At 49.0% G+C, this 17,630-nt stretch overlaps 1 protein-coding gene across 3 annotated transcripts in view; it reads right to left on the bottom strand.

Annotated features, from left to right (window-relative positions):
- Positions 1-15,253: 15,253 nt before the first annotated feature.
- The window catches only part of ptprk (protein tyrosine phosphatase receptor type K), an 877,717-nt gene continuing 875,340 nt past the window's right edge, over positions 15,254-17,630 (bottom strand). For all 3 annotated transcript variants that reach the window (XM_072499228.1, XM_072499225.1, XM_072499226.1), the window contains one exon: positions 15,254-16,447. In XM_072499228.1, the coding sequence (XP_072355329.1) occupies positions 16,394-16,447 (54 nt within the window). In that variant the 3' untranslated portion in view covers positions 15,254-16,393. The remainder of the gene's footprint in view (positions 16,448-17,630) is intronic.

Raw genomic sequence — 17,630 nt, 5'->3', positions numbered from 1 at the left:
TAGCGTTCCGCAAGAAAGTCTAGGAACGGTTGCCACCGCCTGGAGAACCCCTGCACAGACCCTCGCAAGGCAAACTTTATCCTCTCCAACTTAATGAACCCTGCCATGTCATTGATCCAAGCTTCCACGCTCAGGGGCTTTGCATCGCTCCACATTAGTAGGATCCTCCGCCGGGCTACCAGGGACGCAAAGGCCAGAACTCCGGCCTCTTTCGGCTCCTTCAGTCCCGGCTCGTCCGATACCCCAAATAGTGCCACCCCCCCCAGCTCAGCTTGACCTTTGGATATAGCCCTCGCAAAGCTCCTCCGGAACCCCTCCAGCGCCGAGCACGCCCAGAACATATGGGCGTGATTTGCTGGGCTCCCCGAACATCTCACACATCTGTCCTCCACCCCAAAAAACCTACTCATCCTCGCCCCTGTCATATACGCCCGATGTACTACTTTGAACTGTATTAGACTGAGCCTGGCGCATGAGGAGGAGGAATTAACCCTGCCCAGGGCATCAGCCCACAGACCCTCATCCAGCTCCTCAACGAGCTCCTCCTCCCACTTGCCCTTCAACTCCTCCACCGAGGCCTCCTCCGCTTCCTGCAGCTCCTGATAAATCGCCGAGACCTTGCCTTCTCCAACCCATTCAGCCGAAATCACCCTGTCCTGAATCCTTCGTGCTGGAAGTAGCGGAAATTCCCCCAACTGCCATCTCACAAACGCCCTCATGTGCATATATCTAAAAGCGTTTCCGGGAGGCAACCCAAATTTCTCCTCCAGCGCCCCCAGACTAGCAAAAGTCCCATCTATGAACAGGTCCCTCATCTTTTTAATTCCCGCCCGATGCCAATTAAGGAACCCCCCATCCATCCTGCCCAGCACAAATCTATGATTATCCCATATCGGGGACCAAACTGAGGCCCCCACTCACCCCTATGTCGCCTCCACTGCCCCCGATCTTCAATGTCGCCGCCACCAGCGGGCTCGTGGTGTACCGCATCGGCGGTAGCGGCAACGGTGCCGTCACCAGTGCCCCCAAGCTAGTACCCACACAAGAGGCCACCTCTAGCCTCTTCCACACCACCCCCTCTCCCTCCATTACCCATTTACAGATCATCGTCACATTAGCTGCCCAATAATAACCACACAGATTCGGCAGCGCCGGCCCGCCCCTGTCCCGACTGCGCTCCAGAAACACCGTCTTCACTCTCGGGGTCTTGCTCGCCCATTCAAACCCCATAATACTCCTGCTTACCCACTTGAAAAAAGCCTTGGGAATTAGGATGGGCAGGGTCTGGAACGCGAACAAGAACCTCGGGAGGACCGACTGCACCCTATCCGCCAGGGAAAGTGGCAACACATCCCATCTCCTTAAGTCTTCCTCCATCTGGTCCAGCAACCGTGCCAAATTAAGCTTATGCAGGGCCGCCCAGCTCCTAGCTACCTGGATACCCACGTACCGAAAGCTCCTCTAGCCCTCTTTCCTGGCCCCCCGCATGCACTGCAAAGAGCTCACTCTTCCCCATGTTGAGCTTGTAGCCAGAGAAGTCCCCAAACTCCCTAATGATCCGCATGACCTCCGCCATCCCCTCCACTGGATCTGCAATATATAACAGCAGGTCATCAGCATACAACGACACCCGGTGTTCCTCCCATCCACGGACCAACCCCCTCCAGTTCCTAGACTTCCTTAATGCCATGGCCAGCGGCTCAATTGCCAACATGAACAGCAAATGGGACAGGAGACACCCCTGTCTCGTCCCCCAGTACAATCTGAAATAGACACGCTCGCCACCGGGGCCCTGTATAACAACCTGACCCACCCTATGAACCCTTCCACGAACCCAAACCTGCTAAGCACTTCCCATAGGTACTCCCACTCCACCCGATCAAAGGCCTTCTCCGCGTCCATAGCCGCCACCACCTCCGAGGAGCAGCACATTTTGGCGGGAGCGGCGTGCAGGGGCTGCCGGTGGGTGAGTATTTGAGTTTGGAGTCACTTGCCTTGCAGGAGCAGCACTTGGGGTTTCGGCGGGAGTGGCGTGCGGGGGCTGCCGGTGGGTGAGTATTTGAGTTTGGAGTCACTTGCCTTGCAGGAGCGGCACTTGGAGTTTCGGCGGGAGCGGCATGTGGGGGCTGCCGGTGGGTGAGTATTTAAGTTTGAAACACTTACCTTGCAGGAGCGGCGCTTGGAGTTTCGGCGGGAGCGGCGTGCGGGGGCTGCCGGTGGGTGAGTATTCGAGTTTGAAACACTTACCTGGTCCCGTTTCTGTTCTTCTTTTCTGTTTTAAAAAAAAAAAAAATTTTTGAAGGCGGGAACCGGAAGTTCGACCCGCGGACTTCTGGGAAGGTTCCCCCCACCCCCCCACCAATAAATTCTGGTGGAGAGGAAACCCGAGACACTACACGTGTAGTGTCTCCCACCCGCCCTCCTCCTCTAATCTAATAATAAAACCCATTGGTGTGATGTAAGTGCCATATTATATTATTATTTTATTTTATTTTAAAAAATTTTATTTATTAGCCAGATCTTGGTTGGAAGTTACAGGGATGGCAGGGAAGGGAGTGCAATGTTCCTCCTGCAGGATGTTTGAGGTGAGGGATGCCGTTAGTGTCCCTGCTGATTTTACATGCAGGAAGTGCAGCCATCTCCAGCTCCTCCAAGACCGAGTTAGGGAACTGGAGCTGGAGTTGGATGAACTTCGGATCATTCGGGAGGCAGAGGGGGTCATAGATAGCAGCTTCAGGGAATTAGTTACAACAAAGATTGGAGATAGATGGGTAACTGTAAGAGGGACTGGGAAGAAGCAGTCAGTGCAGGGATCCCCTGCGGTTGTTCCCCTGAGTAACAAGTAGACCGCTTTGGATACTTGTGAAGGGGGACGACTTACCAGGGGTAAGCCATAGGGTACGGGCCTCTGGCACGGAGTCTGTCCCTGTTGCTCAGAAGGGAAGGGGGAGAGGAGCAGAGCATTAGTAATTGGGGACTCGATAGTCAGGGGCACAGATAGGAGATTTTGTGGGAGCGAGAGAGACTCACGTTTGGTATGTTGCCTCCCAGGTGCAAGGGTACGTGATGTCTCGGATCGTGTTTTCCGGGTCCTTAAGGGGGAGGGGGAGCATCCCCAAGTCGTGGTCCACATTGGCACTAACGACATAGGTAGGAAAGGGGACAAAGATGTCAGGCAGGCTTTCAGGGAGCTAGGATGGAAGCTCAGAACGAGAACAAACAGAGTTGTTATCTCTGGGTTGTTGCCCGTGCCACGTGATAATGAGATGAGAAATAGGGAGAGAGAGCAATTAAACACGTGGCTACAGGGATGGTGCAGGCGGGAGGGATTCAGATTTCTGGATAACTGGGGCTCTTTCTGGGGAAGGTGGGACCTCTACAGACAGGATGGTCTACATCTGAACCTGAGGGGCACAAATATCCTGGGGGGGAGATTTGTTAGTGCTCTTTGGGGGGGTTTAAACTAATGCAGCAGGGGCAAGGGAACCTGGATTGTAGTTTTAGGGTACGGGAGAATGAGAGTATAGAGGTCAGGAGCACAGATTTGACTTCGCAGGAAGGGACCAGTGTTCAGGTAGGTGGTTTGAAGTGTGTCTACTTCAATGCCAGGAGTATACGAAATAAGGTAGGGGAACTGGCAGCATGGGTTGGTACCTGGGACTTCGATGTTGTGGCCATTTCGGAGGCATGGATAGAGCAGGGACAGGAATGGATGTTGCAGGTTCCGGGGTTTAGGTGTTTTAGTAAGCTCAGAGAAGGAGGCAAAAGAGGGGGAGGTGTGGCGCTGCTAGTCAAGAGCAGTATTACGGTGGCGGAGAGGATGCTAGATGGGGACTCTTCTTCAGAGGTAGAATGGGCTGAGGTTTGAAACAGGAAAGGAGAGGTCACCCTGTTGGGAGTTTTCTATAGGCCTCCAAATAGTTCTAGGGATGTAGAGGAAAGGATGGCGAAGATGATTCTGGAAAAGAGCGAAAGTAACAGGGTAGTTATTATGGGAGACTTTAACTTTCCAAATATTGACTGGAAAATATATAGTTCGAGTACATTAGATGGGTCGTTTTTTTGTACAATGTGTGCAGGAGGGTTTCCTGACACAATATGTTGACAGGCCAACAAGAGGCGAGGCCACTTTGGATTTGGTTTTGGGTAATGAACCAGGCCAGGTGTTGGATTTGGAGGTAGGAGAGCACTTTGGGGACAGTGACCACAATTCGGTGACGTTTACGTTAGTGATGGAAAGGGATAAGTATACACCGCAGGGCAAGAGTTATAGCTGGGGGAAGGGCAATTATGATGCCATTAGACATGACTTGGGGGGGGGGGGGGGGGGGAGATAGGTTGGAGAAGTAGGCTGCAAGTGTTGGGCACACTGGATAAGTGGAGCTTGTTCAAGGAACAGCTACTGCGTGTTCTTGATAAGTACGTACCGGTCAGACAGGGAGGAAGGCGTCGAGCGAGGGAACCGTGGTTTACCAAAGAAGTGGAATCTCTTGTTAAGAGGAAGAAGGAGGCCTATGTGAAGATGAGGTGTGAAGTTTCAGTTGGGGCGATTGATAGTTACAAGGTAGCGAGGAAGGATCTAAAGAGAGAGCTAAGACGAGCAAGGAGGGGACATGAGAAGTATTTGGCAGGTAGGATCAAGGAAAACCCAAAAGCTTTCTATAGGTATGTCAGGAATAAAAGAATGACTAGGGTAAGAGTAGGGCCAGTCAAGGACAGGGATGGGAAGTTGTGTGTGGAGTCTGAAGAGATAGGCGAGATACTAAATGAATATTTTTCGTCAGTATTCACTCAGGAAAAAGATAATGTTGTGGAGGAGAATGCTGAGCCCCAGGCTAATAGAATAGATGTCATTGAGGTACGTAGGGAAGAGGTGTTGGCAATTCTGGACAGGCTGAAAATAGATAAGTCCCCGGGACCTGATGGGATTTATCCTAGGATTCTCTGGGAGGCCAGGGAAGAGATTGCTGGGCCTTTGGCTTTGATTTTTATGTCATCATTGGCTACAGGAATAGTGCCAGAGGACTGGAGGATAGCAAATGTGGTCCCTTTGTTCAAAAAGGGGAGTAGAGACAACCCCGGCAACTATAGACCGGTGAGCCTCACGTCTGTTGTGGGTAAAGTCTTGGAGGGGATTATAAGAGACAAGATTTATAATCATCTAGATAGGAATAATATGATCAGGGATAGTCAGCATGGCTTTGTGAAGGGTAGGTCATGCCTCACAAACCTTATTGAGTTCTTTGAGAAGGTGACTGAACAGGTAGACGAGGGTAGAGCAGTTGATGTGGTGTATATGGATTTCAGTAAAGCGTTTGATAAGGTTCCCCACGGTAGGCTATTGCAGAAAATACGGAGGCTGGGGATTGAGGGTGATTTAGGGATGTGGATCAGAAATTGGCTAGCTGAAAGAAGACAGAGGGTGGTGGTTGATGGGAAATGTCCAGAATGGAGTTCAGTTACAAGTGGCGTACCACAAGGATCTGTTCTGGGGCCGTTGCGGTTTGTCATTTTTATCAATGACCTAGAGGAGGGCGCAGAAGGGTGGGTGAGTAAATTTGCAGACGACACTAAAGTCGGTGGTGTTGTCGACAGTGCGGAAGGATGTAGCAGGTTATAGAGGGACATAGATAAGCTGCAGAGCTGGGCTGAGAGGTGGCAAATGGAGTTTAATGTAGAGAAGTGTGAGGTGATTCACTTTGGAAGGAATAACAGGAATGCGGAATATTTGGCTCATGGTAAAGTTCTTGGAAGTGTGGATAAGCAGAGGGATCTAGGTGTCCATGTACATAGATCCCTGAAAGTTGCCACCCAGGTTGATAGGGTTGTGAAGAAGGCCTATGGAGTGTTGGCCTTTATTGGTAGAGGGATTGAGTTCCGGAGTCATGAGGTCATGTTGCAGTTGTACAAAACTCTGGTACGGCCGCATTTGGAGTATTGCGTACAGTTCTGGTCACCGCATTATAGGAAGGACGTGGAAGCTTTGGAACGGGTGCAGAGGAGATTTACCAGGATGTTGCCTGGTATGGAGGGAAAATCTTATGAGGAAAGGCTGATGGACTTGAGGTTGTTTTCGTTGGAGAGAAGAAGGTTAAGAGGAGACTTAATAGAGGCATACAAAATGATCAGGGGGTTAGATAGGGTGGACAGTGAGAGCCTTCTCCCGCGGATGGAAATGGCTAGCACGAGGGGACATAGCTTTAAACTGAGGGGCAATAGATATAGGACAGAGGTCAGAGGTAGGTTCTTTACGCAAAGAGTGGTGAGGCCGTGGAATGCCCTACATGCAACAGTAGTGAACTCGCCAACATTGAGGGCATTTAAAAGTTTATTGGATAAGCGTATGGATGATAATGGCATAGTGTAGGTTAGATGGGTTTTGTTTCGGTGCAACATCGTGGGCCGAAGGGCCTGTACTGCGCTGTATTGTTCTATGTTCTATGTCCGCTTCTTCGCCCACCGAGGGCATCATAATCACGTTCAGGAGCCTCCGCACATTCGCATTTAACTGCCTGCCCTTCACGAACCCTGTCTGGCCCTCATGTATCACTCCCGGGACACAGTCCTCAATCCTCGTAGCGAGGACCTTCACCAGCAACTTGGCATCTGTGTTAAGGAGCGAGATGGGCCTATACGAACCGCACTGCAGTGGGTCCTTATCCCGCCTGAGAATCAGCGAGATCAGCACCCAAGACATTGTCGGGGGCAGAGTCCCTTCCTCCCTCGCCTCATTGAAGGTTCTCACCAGCAACGGGCCCAGTAGATCCACAAACTTCCTATAAAATTCAACCGGGAACCCATCCAGTCCCGGGGACTTGCCTGCCTGCATGCTCCCCAATCCCTTAACCAGCTCCTCCAGCCCCGTCGGGGCCCCCAGGCCAGCCACCTGCTCTTCCTCAACCCTCGGGAACCTCAGTTGATCTAAGAACCGCCGCATTCCCTCTTCCCCCCTCCAGGGGCTTCGACTTGTACAGGTCCCCATAGAAATCCCTAAATACCTCATTTATTTTAACCACACTCCGCACCGTATTCCCCCCTCTATCCCTGATTCCTCCAATCTCCCTCGCCGCATCCCTCTTACATAGCTGATGCACCAGCATCCGACTCGTCTTCTCCCCATACTCATCCACCGCCCCCTGCATTTTCCTCCACTGAGCATCTGCCTTCCCCGTGGTCAATAAATCAAATTCCATTTGGAGGTTCCATCGCTCCCTCAACAGCCCCTCTTCGGGGGCCTCTGCATAGCTCCTGTCCACCCGTACTATCTCCCCCACCAACCTCTCCCTCTCCATCCTCTTCTCCCTGTGAGCCCCAATTGAAATTAGCTCACCGCTAACCATCGCCTTCAGACCCTCCCAAACCACACCCACCTGCACCTCCCCATTATCACTGGCCTCTATATATCTCTGAATGCACCCCCGGACCCGCCCACAAACCTCCTCATCCGCCAACAGTCCCACATCCAGGCGCTACAGCGGGCGCTGGTCTCTCTCCTCCCCCCAACCCCAACACCACCCAGTGCGGGGCGTGGTCCAGAATCGCTGTAGCCGAATATTCCGTTCCCTCCACTCTTGGGATCAGTGCCCTACTCATCACAAAGAAGTCTATCCGTGAATAGGCCTGATGTACATGGGAGAAAAAAGAGAACTCTCTGGCCACCGGCCTGGCAAACCTCCGCGGATCCACTCCCCCCATCTGGTCGATAAAACCCCTTAGCACCTTGGCCGCAGCTTGCCTCTTAACCGTCCTTGACCTGGATCAGTCCAATGCTGGGTCCAGTACCGTATTAAAGTTCCCCCCCATTATTAAGCTCCCCACTTCCAGATCCGGGATCCGACTCAACATGCGCTTCATAAACCCTGCATCGTCCCAATTCGGGGCATACACATTCATCAGTACCACCCGGGTCCCCTGCAACCTACCACTCACCATCATGGATCGATCCCCATTATCCGCCACAATATTCAGCGCCTCGAACGACACCCGCTTCCCCACCAGTATTGCAACCCCCCTGTTCTTCGCATCCAACCCTGAATGAAAGACCCATCCCTTTCTTAGCCCGATCTGATCTGCCACCTTCAAGTGTGTCTCCTGAAGCATAACAATGTATGCCTTCAGTCCCTTTAAGTGCGTGAACACCTGGGTTCCCTTGACCGGCCCATTTTGTGCCCTCACATTCCATGTTATCAGCCGGATCATGGGGCTACTCGCCCCCACCCCCCTTCCGACTAGCCATCCCCTTTCTTAGGCCAGCCATATGCCCACGCCTCACATACACTCCAGTCCCCCAGGCGGCGAACCCCCGCTCTGACTCTCCCTTTTACCTCCAGCTCATCGTCAGTCAGTACAGCAGCAACCCAGTCACCACCCCCCCCCCCCCCCCCCCCAGCTAGACCACCGTCTAGCCCCCTTTCACTCCCGTAAGTCAGCTGACTCCTGGTGACTCCGGCCGCTCCCGCCTTTGCCAACGACCCCCCTTGTGGAATCCCCATCCCATCCCCCCTTCAGGCCGATGTGAACACCCCTCCACCCCCACCCTTCCTCAACGCGGGAAAAAGCCCGCGTTTTCCACCTGGGCCGGCCCCGCCCCCTATAACGCAGCTCCTTTCTCCTACAACCTCACCCCAGTTCCCCATGGCCCAGGGCCTCCTGCCCCCCTTCGCACACGGGGACCGGCCCCTGCAAAACAGTACCGATACCCATAAACCCCACATATCACATCCACTCACCCCTTCCCACTCTCCCACACAACGAAAAAAACAAACCTAACCTCACATCAAACCCTTTTAGTTCGAGTCCAACTTCTCGTTTTGTATAAAGGTCCACGCCTCATCCGGCGTCTCAAAATAATGTTGGCGATCTTGAAAAGTGACCCACAATCGCGCTGGCTGCAACAGCCTGAACTTCACCCCCTTTCGGTGGAGCACCACCTTGGCCCGGTTGAATCCAGCCCTCTTCTTAGCCAGCTCTGCACTCCAGTCTTGATAAATACGGATCTCCGTATTCTTCCACCTGCTGCTCCGTTCCTTCGTCACCCATCTCAGGACGCACTCCCTGTCCATGAAGCGGTGAAACCTCACCACTACCACCCTTGGCGGCTCATTGGCTTTAGGCCTCCTTGCCAGGACTCTGTGAGCCCCATCCAGCTCCAAGAGCCGCGGGAAGGCTCCCGCGCCCATTAACGTGTTCAGCATTGTGGCTACGTATGCCCCAACGTCGGCCCCCCTCCATCCCTCCAGAGAGAACCAGAATCCGGAGATTCTTCCTCCTCGACCTACTCTCCAGGTCCTCGAACGTTTCTTGCCACTTCTTGTGCAGCGCCTGGTGCGCCTCCACTTTCACCGCCAGGCCCAGAATCTCATCCTCGTTTTCAGAGGCTTTCTGCTGCACCTCTCGGATCGCCGCCCCTTGGGCCTTCTGGGTCTCCACCAGCCTTTCTATCGACGACTTCATTGGAGCCAGCATTTCTGCTCTCAGCTCAGCAAAGCAGCTTTTCAGGAACTCCTGCTGCCCCCACGATCATTGCGCCCATGCTGCCTGGTCTCCACCCGCCGCCATCTTACTTTTCCGCACCCGCTTTCCTCTCTGCTCCAAAACCACTTTCTTGAAATCACTCCACTCCTGGTCCACCCCATACAACACTGGGGGAAACTTACTGCTGCCTTCCCACACCGGGAATCGTCGTCCAAGTGCCGCTGGGGCTCCTCAAAAGGGCTCAAAAGTCCATGCTTGGCGGGAGCTGCCGAACGTGCGACCCACCCAGGCATAGCCGCAACCGGAAGTCGCTTTCAAACTTTTAAGATGCGTAAGCACCCTTGACCAGACCTCCTAACCCCCTCACGTTCCACGTGACTATCCTAACTGGGGGTTTCTCACAACCCCACCCACCCTTCTTATCCACCATCATACCACCGGACCCTGCCCCATGAGCATGACCTGTCCTTATCCATTATTAACATCGAATCCCTTCCCCCCCCTCCCCCCCACATTTCCTCTCGAATAAACATCTCCCAGCATCAATCCCTTTCCCCCCCCCCTCGCTTGCCTCGTAGGCCCATCAAAACCTGCTAACTAGGCTCAAATGTTCGCAGCCCTCCTCTCACCTCACCTCTGTTTACTAGCCAACTTTAGTTAGCTAGCGCGGGTGGCTCCCCCCGCCAACGTATACCGTCCCCTCCCACCCAGTCCCAGAGAAAGAAAAAACAAAAACAACCAACCCAACCAATAACTTGAACTCTGTAACAATGTGAAGAGAAGTAAATTACAATGCACGTCAGTAAAAAAGAAAGTTGTAGCATTTATACATTTTCCAGCTCCCCAATCACAGTCCACAGTCTCCCTTCCAGCTCCGCTCCTCACATCTGTCCCAAGCCTTCTGCCCTCAAGAGCGCCTCAGCCGCCTCCGCTGTCTCGAAATAAAAGTCTCTGGCATCATAGGTCACCCTCAGCTTCGCCGGGTATACCATACCAAATCGCATCCACTTTTGTACAGTGCCGCCTTCACTCGCCCCGAACGCCGCTCGTCTTTTTGCCAACTCCACCGTCAAATCCTGGTAGATCTGAACTCCAGCACCATCCCATACACATCACGCTTCTACTTCGCCCAGCTTTACACCTTCTCCTTCCTGCAGTACTTATGGAAGCAGATAATTACTGCTCTTAGTGGCTCATTCATTTTGGGCTTTGGCCTTAATGACCTATGAGCTCGGTCCAGTTTGTACCGGGAGGGGTTCTCGCCCTCCCCCATCAACTTCTTAGTGAAGTACTCTGTTGGCCTTGGGCCCTCTGTCCCTTCAGACAAACCCACAATTCTCAGATTGTGCCGCCTTGAGCGGTTCTCCAACTCCTCGAGCTTTGCTCGGAGTCCTCTGTTGACCACCACCCTCCGCAGCTCGCCCCCATCGAGGTGAACTGGCCGCTGTGCTGTGACACGGCCTCCTCCACTTCCTTCATCTTCTCGCCCTGCTCTCTCACCTCGGCTGATGTCTTTGCCACAGCTACCCTCACCGGGGCGATTGCCTCCTCCACCAATGACTTCACCGCCATCACCTCGGTCATCTTCTCCACCGTAGATACTGCGGCCCCACCATGTGGTCCGGCATCCGCCATCTTGTCAGCACTTTTGCTGGTCTTCTCATTCAATGCTGAGCCTGCGTTTGCTCCCTTCCTCGACGCTGCTTTTCGCATCCTTTAACGACTTACTAATTTTCCTTTTTTATTTCACCCTTCTTTCCTTCTTCAATTTTTTTTTTATTACAGAAAAACAAAAAATTCTTCCTTCAAAAAAAAGAAAAAAAAACTTTCACCAAGTTTCTTTAAAACTTCTTTCTCTTCTTTTTTGTATTCCTCCAGAATTTCCCTGGGACCGGACTTCAGTCTTCTTACAACATTCTAGGTGGGAGCCACCCAATGTGGGACATCTCACCTACATCGCGCCTTGGCTTCGGGCCTGCTGCCTCAACCTGTGTTTGGCTCCGCCCCCGCTGCTCCAACCTCCGCACGCGCGCTGGGCCCGTCGCCTCAGCACCAGCCGCCCAACACCCGCGCGGGGTTCCTCGCTGGTTTTCAAACCGGCTCCGCTTGATACCCGGGACAGCCCCAAAGGCTGACAATAATCGGGGGGGGGGGGGGGGGGGGTTGAATCGGGGAAACTCCAGATAAAGCACTGCAAATAGTGGCCACCGGCGGGAGCTCCACTCGCTGCAGCCGACCCGCTCGTAAACACCCTTAAAATCTCGCTGCAAGGTTCCTAACCTTTGACCTGCATTTGTCGCCACATTATTTATAGTCAGCTCGCTTTAGTTTCTGGTCAATGGTAACACCCCCCTGCCCACCCCTCCAGGATGTTGATAGTGGGAGTGAAGGGCTGCTTCAGTATCTGAAGTCTCAAATCGTGCTGCACATTATGTAATCATCAGAAAACATCCCCACTTCTGACCTTAAGATGGTAGGATGGCAGCTGAAGATGGTTGGGCCTCGGCCAGTACCCTGAGGAACTCTTGCATTGATGTCCTGTAGCTGAGATGATCAATTTCCAACAACCACAACCATGTTCATTTTAGCAAGGTGTGACTCCAACAGTGGGAGGGGTTGCCCCTGATTCTTACTGACTCTATAGTTTTGCGAGGGCTGCTTGGTATCATATATGGTCAAATGCTGCATTCATATCGAGGACTGGCACTTTTGCCTCAGCTCTGTTCAGTTCTGTTGTCTATGTTTGAACGTAGGCTGTAATGAGGTCAGGAACTGAGTGACCCTGGCTAAATCCAAATTGCATGTCAGTGAGCAGGCTATTAATGTGCAAGTGCTGCTTGATCGCATAGATTGATGGGGTGTTAATTGGCCAGGTTGGATTTTTCCTATTTTATTTGTACCTGGGCAATTTTGCTGGGTAGATGCCAGTGTTATAGCTCAGCTTCGCTACGGGTGTAATAAGTTCTGGAGATCATCTGTACAGTGTCATTGCTGGAATATTGGCAAGGATCACAGCCTTTGCAGTATCCAGAGCCTTCAGCCATTTCTTGATATCATATGGACTGAACCAAATTGTCTGAAGACTGACATCTGTGATGCTGGGGACTTCTGGCTGAAGATTTTTGCAAATGCTTCATCCACTCTGGTCTTTTTTGCACTGAGGTTCTGGGAACCTCCATCATTGAAGATGGGGACAGATTTGGAGCCTCCTCCTCCAGCGAGTTAATTAATTGTCCACCACCGTTCACAACTGGATGTGGCAGGATTGCAGAGCTCAGATCTGATCCATTGGTTGACAGCACTTGGCTTGAATTAAGGCATGGCAGGGGATCTTTATTTGCTGAATTTGCTATGGTGCCACCATCCTCTTCCATAGGCCTGGCACCCAAACCTGCATTGTTGCCAATACTTGGCCTTCAGGCAAACAGTCATAGATTCACAGAATGGTTGCAACACAGGTGGCAGCTAAAGCACAAGTGGCAGCTATTTGGCCTGTTATCTCCATGCAAAAACAACTCCGCTAATCTCACTCCACAATGCATTCCCGGGAGCCTTGCAAATCTTTACTCCAAGTGCTAATCCAATCCCCTTTTGAAGTCCCAATTGTATCTGCCCTCACCACACTGTCAGGTAGTGCACACCAGACCCCAATCACTCACTGCGTGAAAATGGTTTCTCTCATGCTACCACTGGTTCTTTTGCAAAGGGCCTTAAATTGGTATCCTGTTTTTTTGACCCTTTATGGGAACATTTCCACCCTATGATCTCTGTCTAAACCCTTCAAGATTTGAGCATTTCTATCTCTTCTCAGGAGACCAACCCGAGCTTCTCCAATCCACCCACAGAGCTGAAGGTCCCTCACCCCCAGTAACATCCTGCTCATCTTTTCAGAAAGCTAAAGCATTCGCATTGTTCTTGAAGTAAGGTGGCCAGGATCAAACACAATATTTAAATTACAAGTGATTCATAAACATTCATAATTTCCTTGCTGTAAGCCCATAAATCCCAGGACACCTTAAAACCACTATCTCAGCCTGACTTGCCATCTTTAATAATTTGTGCACACATGTCGTGTCTGCATGGGTTTCCTCCAGGTGCTCCACAGTCAAACGATGTGCAGGTTAGGCAGATTGGCCAAGCTAAATTGGCCCTTACTTAGCATCCAAAAGGTTACGTTGGGTTACGGAGATAGGGTGGAGGCGTGAGCTTATTCCAAGGGCCGGTGCAGACTCGATGGACCGAATGGTCTCCTTCTGCACTGTAAATTCTATGATCTTGCCCTCTTCAGGTTCTTGAGCCCCCTTTTAATTTTAGACCCATCTGATGATATTTGCTGCATGAGTGTTCAGGACATGAGAAGCATCGTTGATATGCATTCCATGGGACTGAGATTCCCACTGTGCCTCTATTTATGAGACTAACTAAATTTAACAGAAATTATCTCTGAATTCATGTCATTAAAAAACTTACCTATTACTCAGAAATCAGCACCTTTTCTTGTGCTGAAGACATTTTAATTTGTTTTTCTCTCTCTCCTGACTCTCTCACTCTGCTATGCTGCTCTGTATCCAAACTACCTTTGGTCCACGCTCCTTACTTCAATCACTTACCTGCTGCCTTGCGATATCACTCTGTGATTTTGTTTTTGTTCATCTGTTCTCACAATGCTCTGTTGCCTGTCGATTCTCTGCTTTTACACCTTGTTGGTCCCGGCTAATATTTCCCCTGAGGCTCAGTCCATCTCCTGCTGGCTCCCAGCATTTGCCTGTTGATCTTGGCACTTTTTTCTCTCAGGGTTACTTCGTTCACCTTATGAATGACGCAAATTGCAACTCACACAGCTATTTAAAAGTTTGGCAGTATTTGGCACTTCAAATTTCCCCATAAGGTCTTGTGCGACCCATATCAAAATATGCACTGGATGAATTAAAAATGATGATAATTTCATTGGTCCCCCTACCTCTGTCTGAATAGGGTTTAGTAATATTCTGACTGCAACAGAAGGAAGTGATTATCAAGAACCAGACTACCATTAATTAGTGCTATATGCAACTATCAATCAGATTCTGCTCTGCCATAGAGTCTCCCTAAATTTTGGGTGAAGGTGTAGTGGTGGTGGGAGAGAGGAACTTTGACTTTGGGTGATTTAAAAAAAAAAATTCATGATAGAAGCATCATCACCGGCCAGGGCAACATTTGTTGCCCATCCCTAATTGCCCTTGGTTATGTGGTGGTGAGTCCCCTTCTTGAACATCTGCATAGGTACACCCAGAGTAGCTGATAGGAAGACTGTTCCAGGCTTTTGACCCAGCGATCAAGAAAGAATGAAGATAATGCTCCGAATCAGGATGGCAGGTGGAAGGAGGGAACCTGCAGGTGGTGGTATTTGATAAACCAGCAACTTTGACTGAGCTGCCCATTACGCATCTCTCCCAATCCCATTAATTTTGGTGCAATCTGCATTGGTAGTCACCAGAAAAACAAGATTGTAATTTCCCACTGATGTATAGTGTTCCATACTGAAAAAGCTTTGTGAGGACTTTAATATGAAAATATGTAAACTAAACAGAAGTAACTAAGTTGGGGAATGCTACAGTTTGTAAAAGGTGTTTCCATTGTAGTGAAACGTATTGGAATTAGCAACTCTGATGCTTCTATGCAATTCTCAGTAGTCAATGTCCTGTTAATTTGGAAGCAAGAGGTGTGATGGAATAGGTTCCAACAGGAAGGGCGGTAATATGAAGATAACTAGAAAATGTTCATAAGCATTCTTCAACACTTCATATCACATGATGCCTTTATTTAATCAGTTACTCTGCTATACCCAAAGTCATCTTGATTTTTAAAAACATTTAAATGACACAGAAAATACATCACAAATAACTAATTTATTACACCATTCATCCTAAACAGAGATTGTTCTGTTCATTGCCCTGCTGGATTACCTTTAGACTACACATTTTTCCTTAAATCTCTCCTAGTAAGTTACCACTAATACCGCTCCAGTTATCAGCTGTAATGAATCGTCACTATAGTCATTTAAACTAGGTACAGTTGACAATAAGTCACACTTAGCTTTATTCAAACTAGCTTGCTAACAGTTGTGTAATAAAACTTGAGTGTCCCATCTAGGACAAAGAAAAAAAACCTGCATTTGGTCCCAGTTTATATACTCCCCAAATATATCAATGTTCCATTATTGAACGGGTAACATTACTAAGCATTAATTAAAAAAAGTCAGTGACCTATGCTGACCACAACGTACAAAAGTAATCTACTTAAAAACATTTGAATTTCAAAGCTCAGCCAAAAATAGCTATTCCGAAAAAAATGATTGTTCAGCTGTCAATAGAACTACAAGCAAACAATAAATACAATGTGCTTTCTTCATATAGACATATTTACACTCATCTTTGGCTTATAATAAAAGTTGCGCTACAAATTATCTGATGCGATCCAGCAGATTACACATTAAACTTTAATAAGCCAATCCAAATATTAGCACATTTATTGTGGCAGCATGCAGAGGCTATCTTACACCGCTGCACACATTTCCGCTTTCGAGTAAGCTTGGTTCAAAATAAGATGTAGCATCACTGTGTACAAATTTGAGCATGCAGATTAACAGGTTGGTTGTATATTTAAAAAAAATCCAAAACTTTTGTTGACTAACACAAATGTTTTTTTTAAACCTCTCACTGAGCAACAATAGATGTACCCAGATCACATCATTACGATGGCATTGAATGCTCTCTGGTTAATCATTTGGATACATACATACACATTGTTTCATAACAGAGGCAGAATACTTAAGATAATAAAAACCAGTTCCCTCATTTAAATGTATACTCTTCATGCACAAGCTTAGTGACTTTCTTTCAAAAATTAGCATAACGTTTCAAAGGTGTAAATGTCGTCACTATGAAGATTCAAGATATTCCAAAGCAACATCATAACAGAATCGATATTGTTCCTGGAGGGAAAAAAAACAGGGGAAACAATGTTTGCTCAGTGTTTTTTTTATATGAACAAAATAATCAAAATTTGTGGAAAGTACAGTTGTTGTTTAGATTATATTTAAGTATTAAATAGCCTAACCAGAAAGGTTATAGCTGTCCTTTTGCTTAGTAATCTCCAAACACAGTTGCTGGTTCAAGCAGCACAATTATGTCACACATTACAAAAAGCATACAGCATCAGATTTACCTACGTTTTTTGATAGATATGCACAGTGACAGTTTAAATTAATCTGCAAAGACGTTTCTGTAATATAATTCCAGTAAGATTGTAAACATGTTCCTTTAATATACTGTGGGTAGAAAAAACCTGCAATTGCATTTACAAATTCACTAAACTTAACCACTGAGGAATCATGGTGATTAAAGTATAATAATTAATTTTTTTAATCAAACTGTATGTAAACAATATGCTTCAGCGTAAAAATGTTAATGCATTATATAATCAGGCAATAATCTTTAATTATTGATTCTGTCACTGAGAAACTATTGCAGGGTGCTCATTTTCTTCGGTTGCGTCATTATTTTGGGCGCATCATGGTGGCACAATGGTTGACACTGATGCCTCACAGCTCCAGGGACCAGGGTTCAATTCCGGTCTCGGGTGACTGTCTGGAGTTCGCACTTTCTCTCCGTGTCTGCGAGGGTTTCCTCCGGGTGCTCTAGTTTCCTCCCACAGTCCAAAGTCATACAGGTTAGGTGGATTGGCCATGCTAAATTGTCCCTTAGTGTCCAAAAGGTTAGGTCAGGTTATGGGGATAGGGTGGAGGTGTGGGCTTGAGTAGGGTGCTCTTTCCAAGGGCCGGTGCAGACCCGATAGGCTAAATGGCCTCCTTCTGCACTGTAAATTCTATGATTCTATATTTATTTATACCTTCCCCCACCAAAATACCCAATTCACAGCTTTGCCTGGTCACTCCAATAATGGGGTGCACACAGCTCCAATAATGGGGTGGGCAGTCCAACGCTGGCATCTCTACATCAAGACTCCAATAATGCACCAGATTAAACTTCAATATTCAGTCTTCTGGCTTAGTTAGTAAACTGCCTTTTGGAAGCAGTTTGCCAGCAATCAGGGACCCGATTTTACTTACATAGGTTCTTTCTCCAGAATTGGCAGCAAGGTAGTAGGTGACAGGA

The sequence above is a fragment of the Scyliorhinus torazame genome, chromosome 4 (genome assembly GCF_047496885.1).
Source record: "Scyliorhinus torazame isolate Kashiwa2021f chromosome 4, sScyTor2.1, whole genome shotgun sequence".
NCBI lineage: Eukaryota > Metazoa > Chordata > Chondrichthyes > Carcharhiniformes > Scyliorhinidae > Scyliorhinus > Scyliorhinus torazame.
The sequence above is the reverse complement of the archived record's forward strand: the minus strand, read 5'-3'. Positions and strand labels throughout refer to the sequence as shown.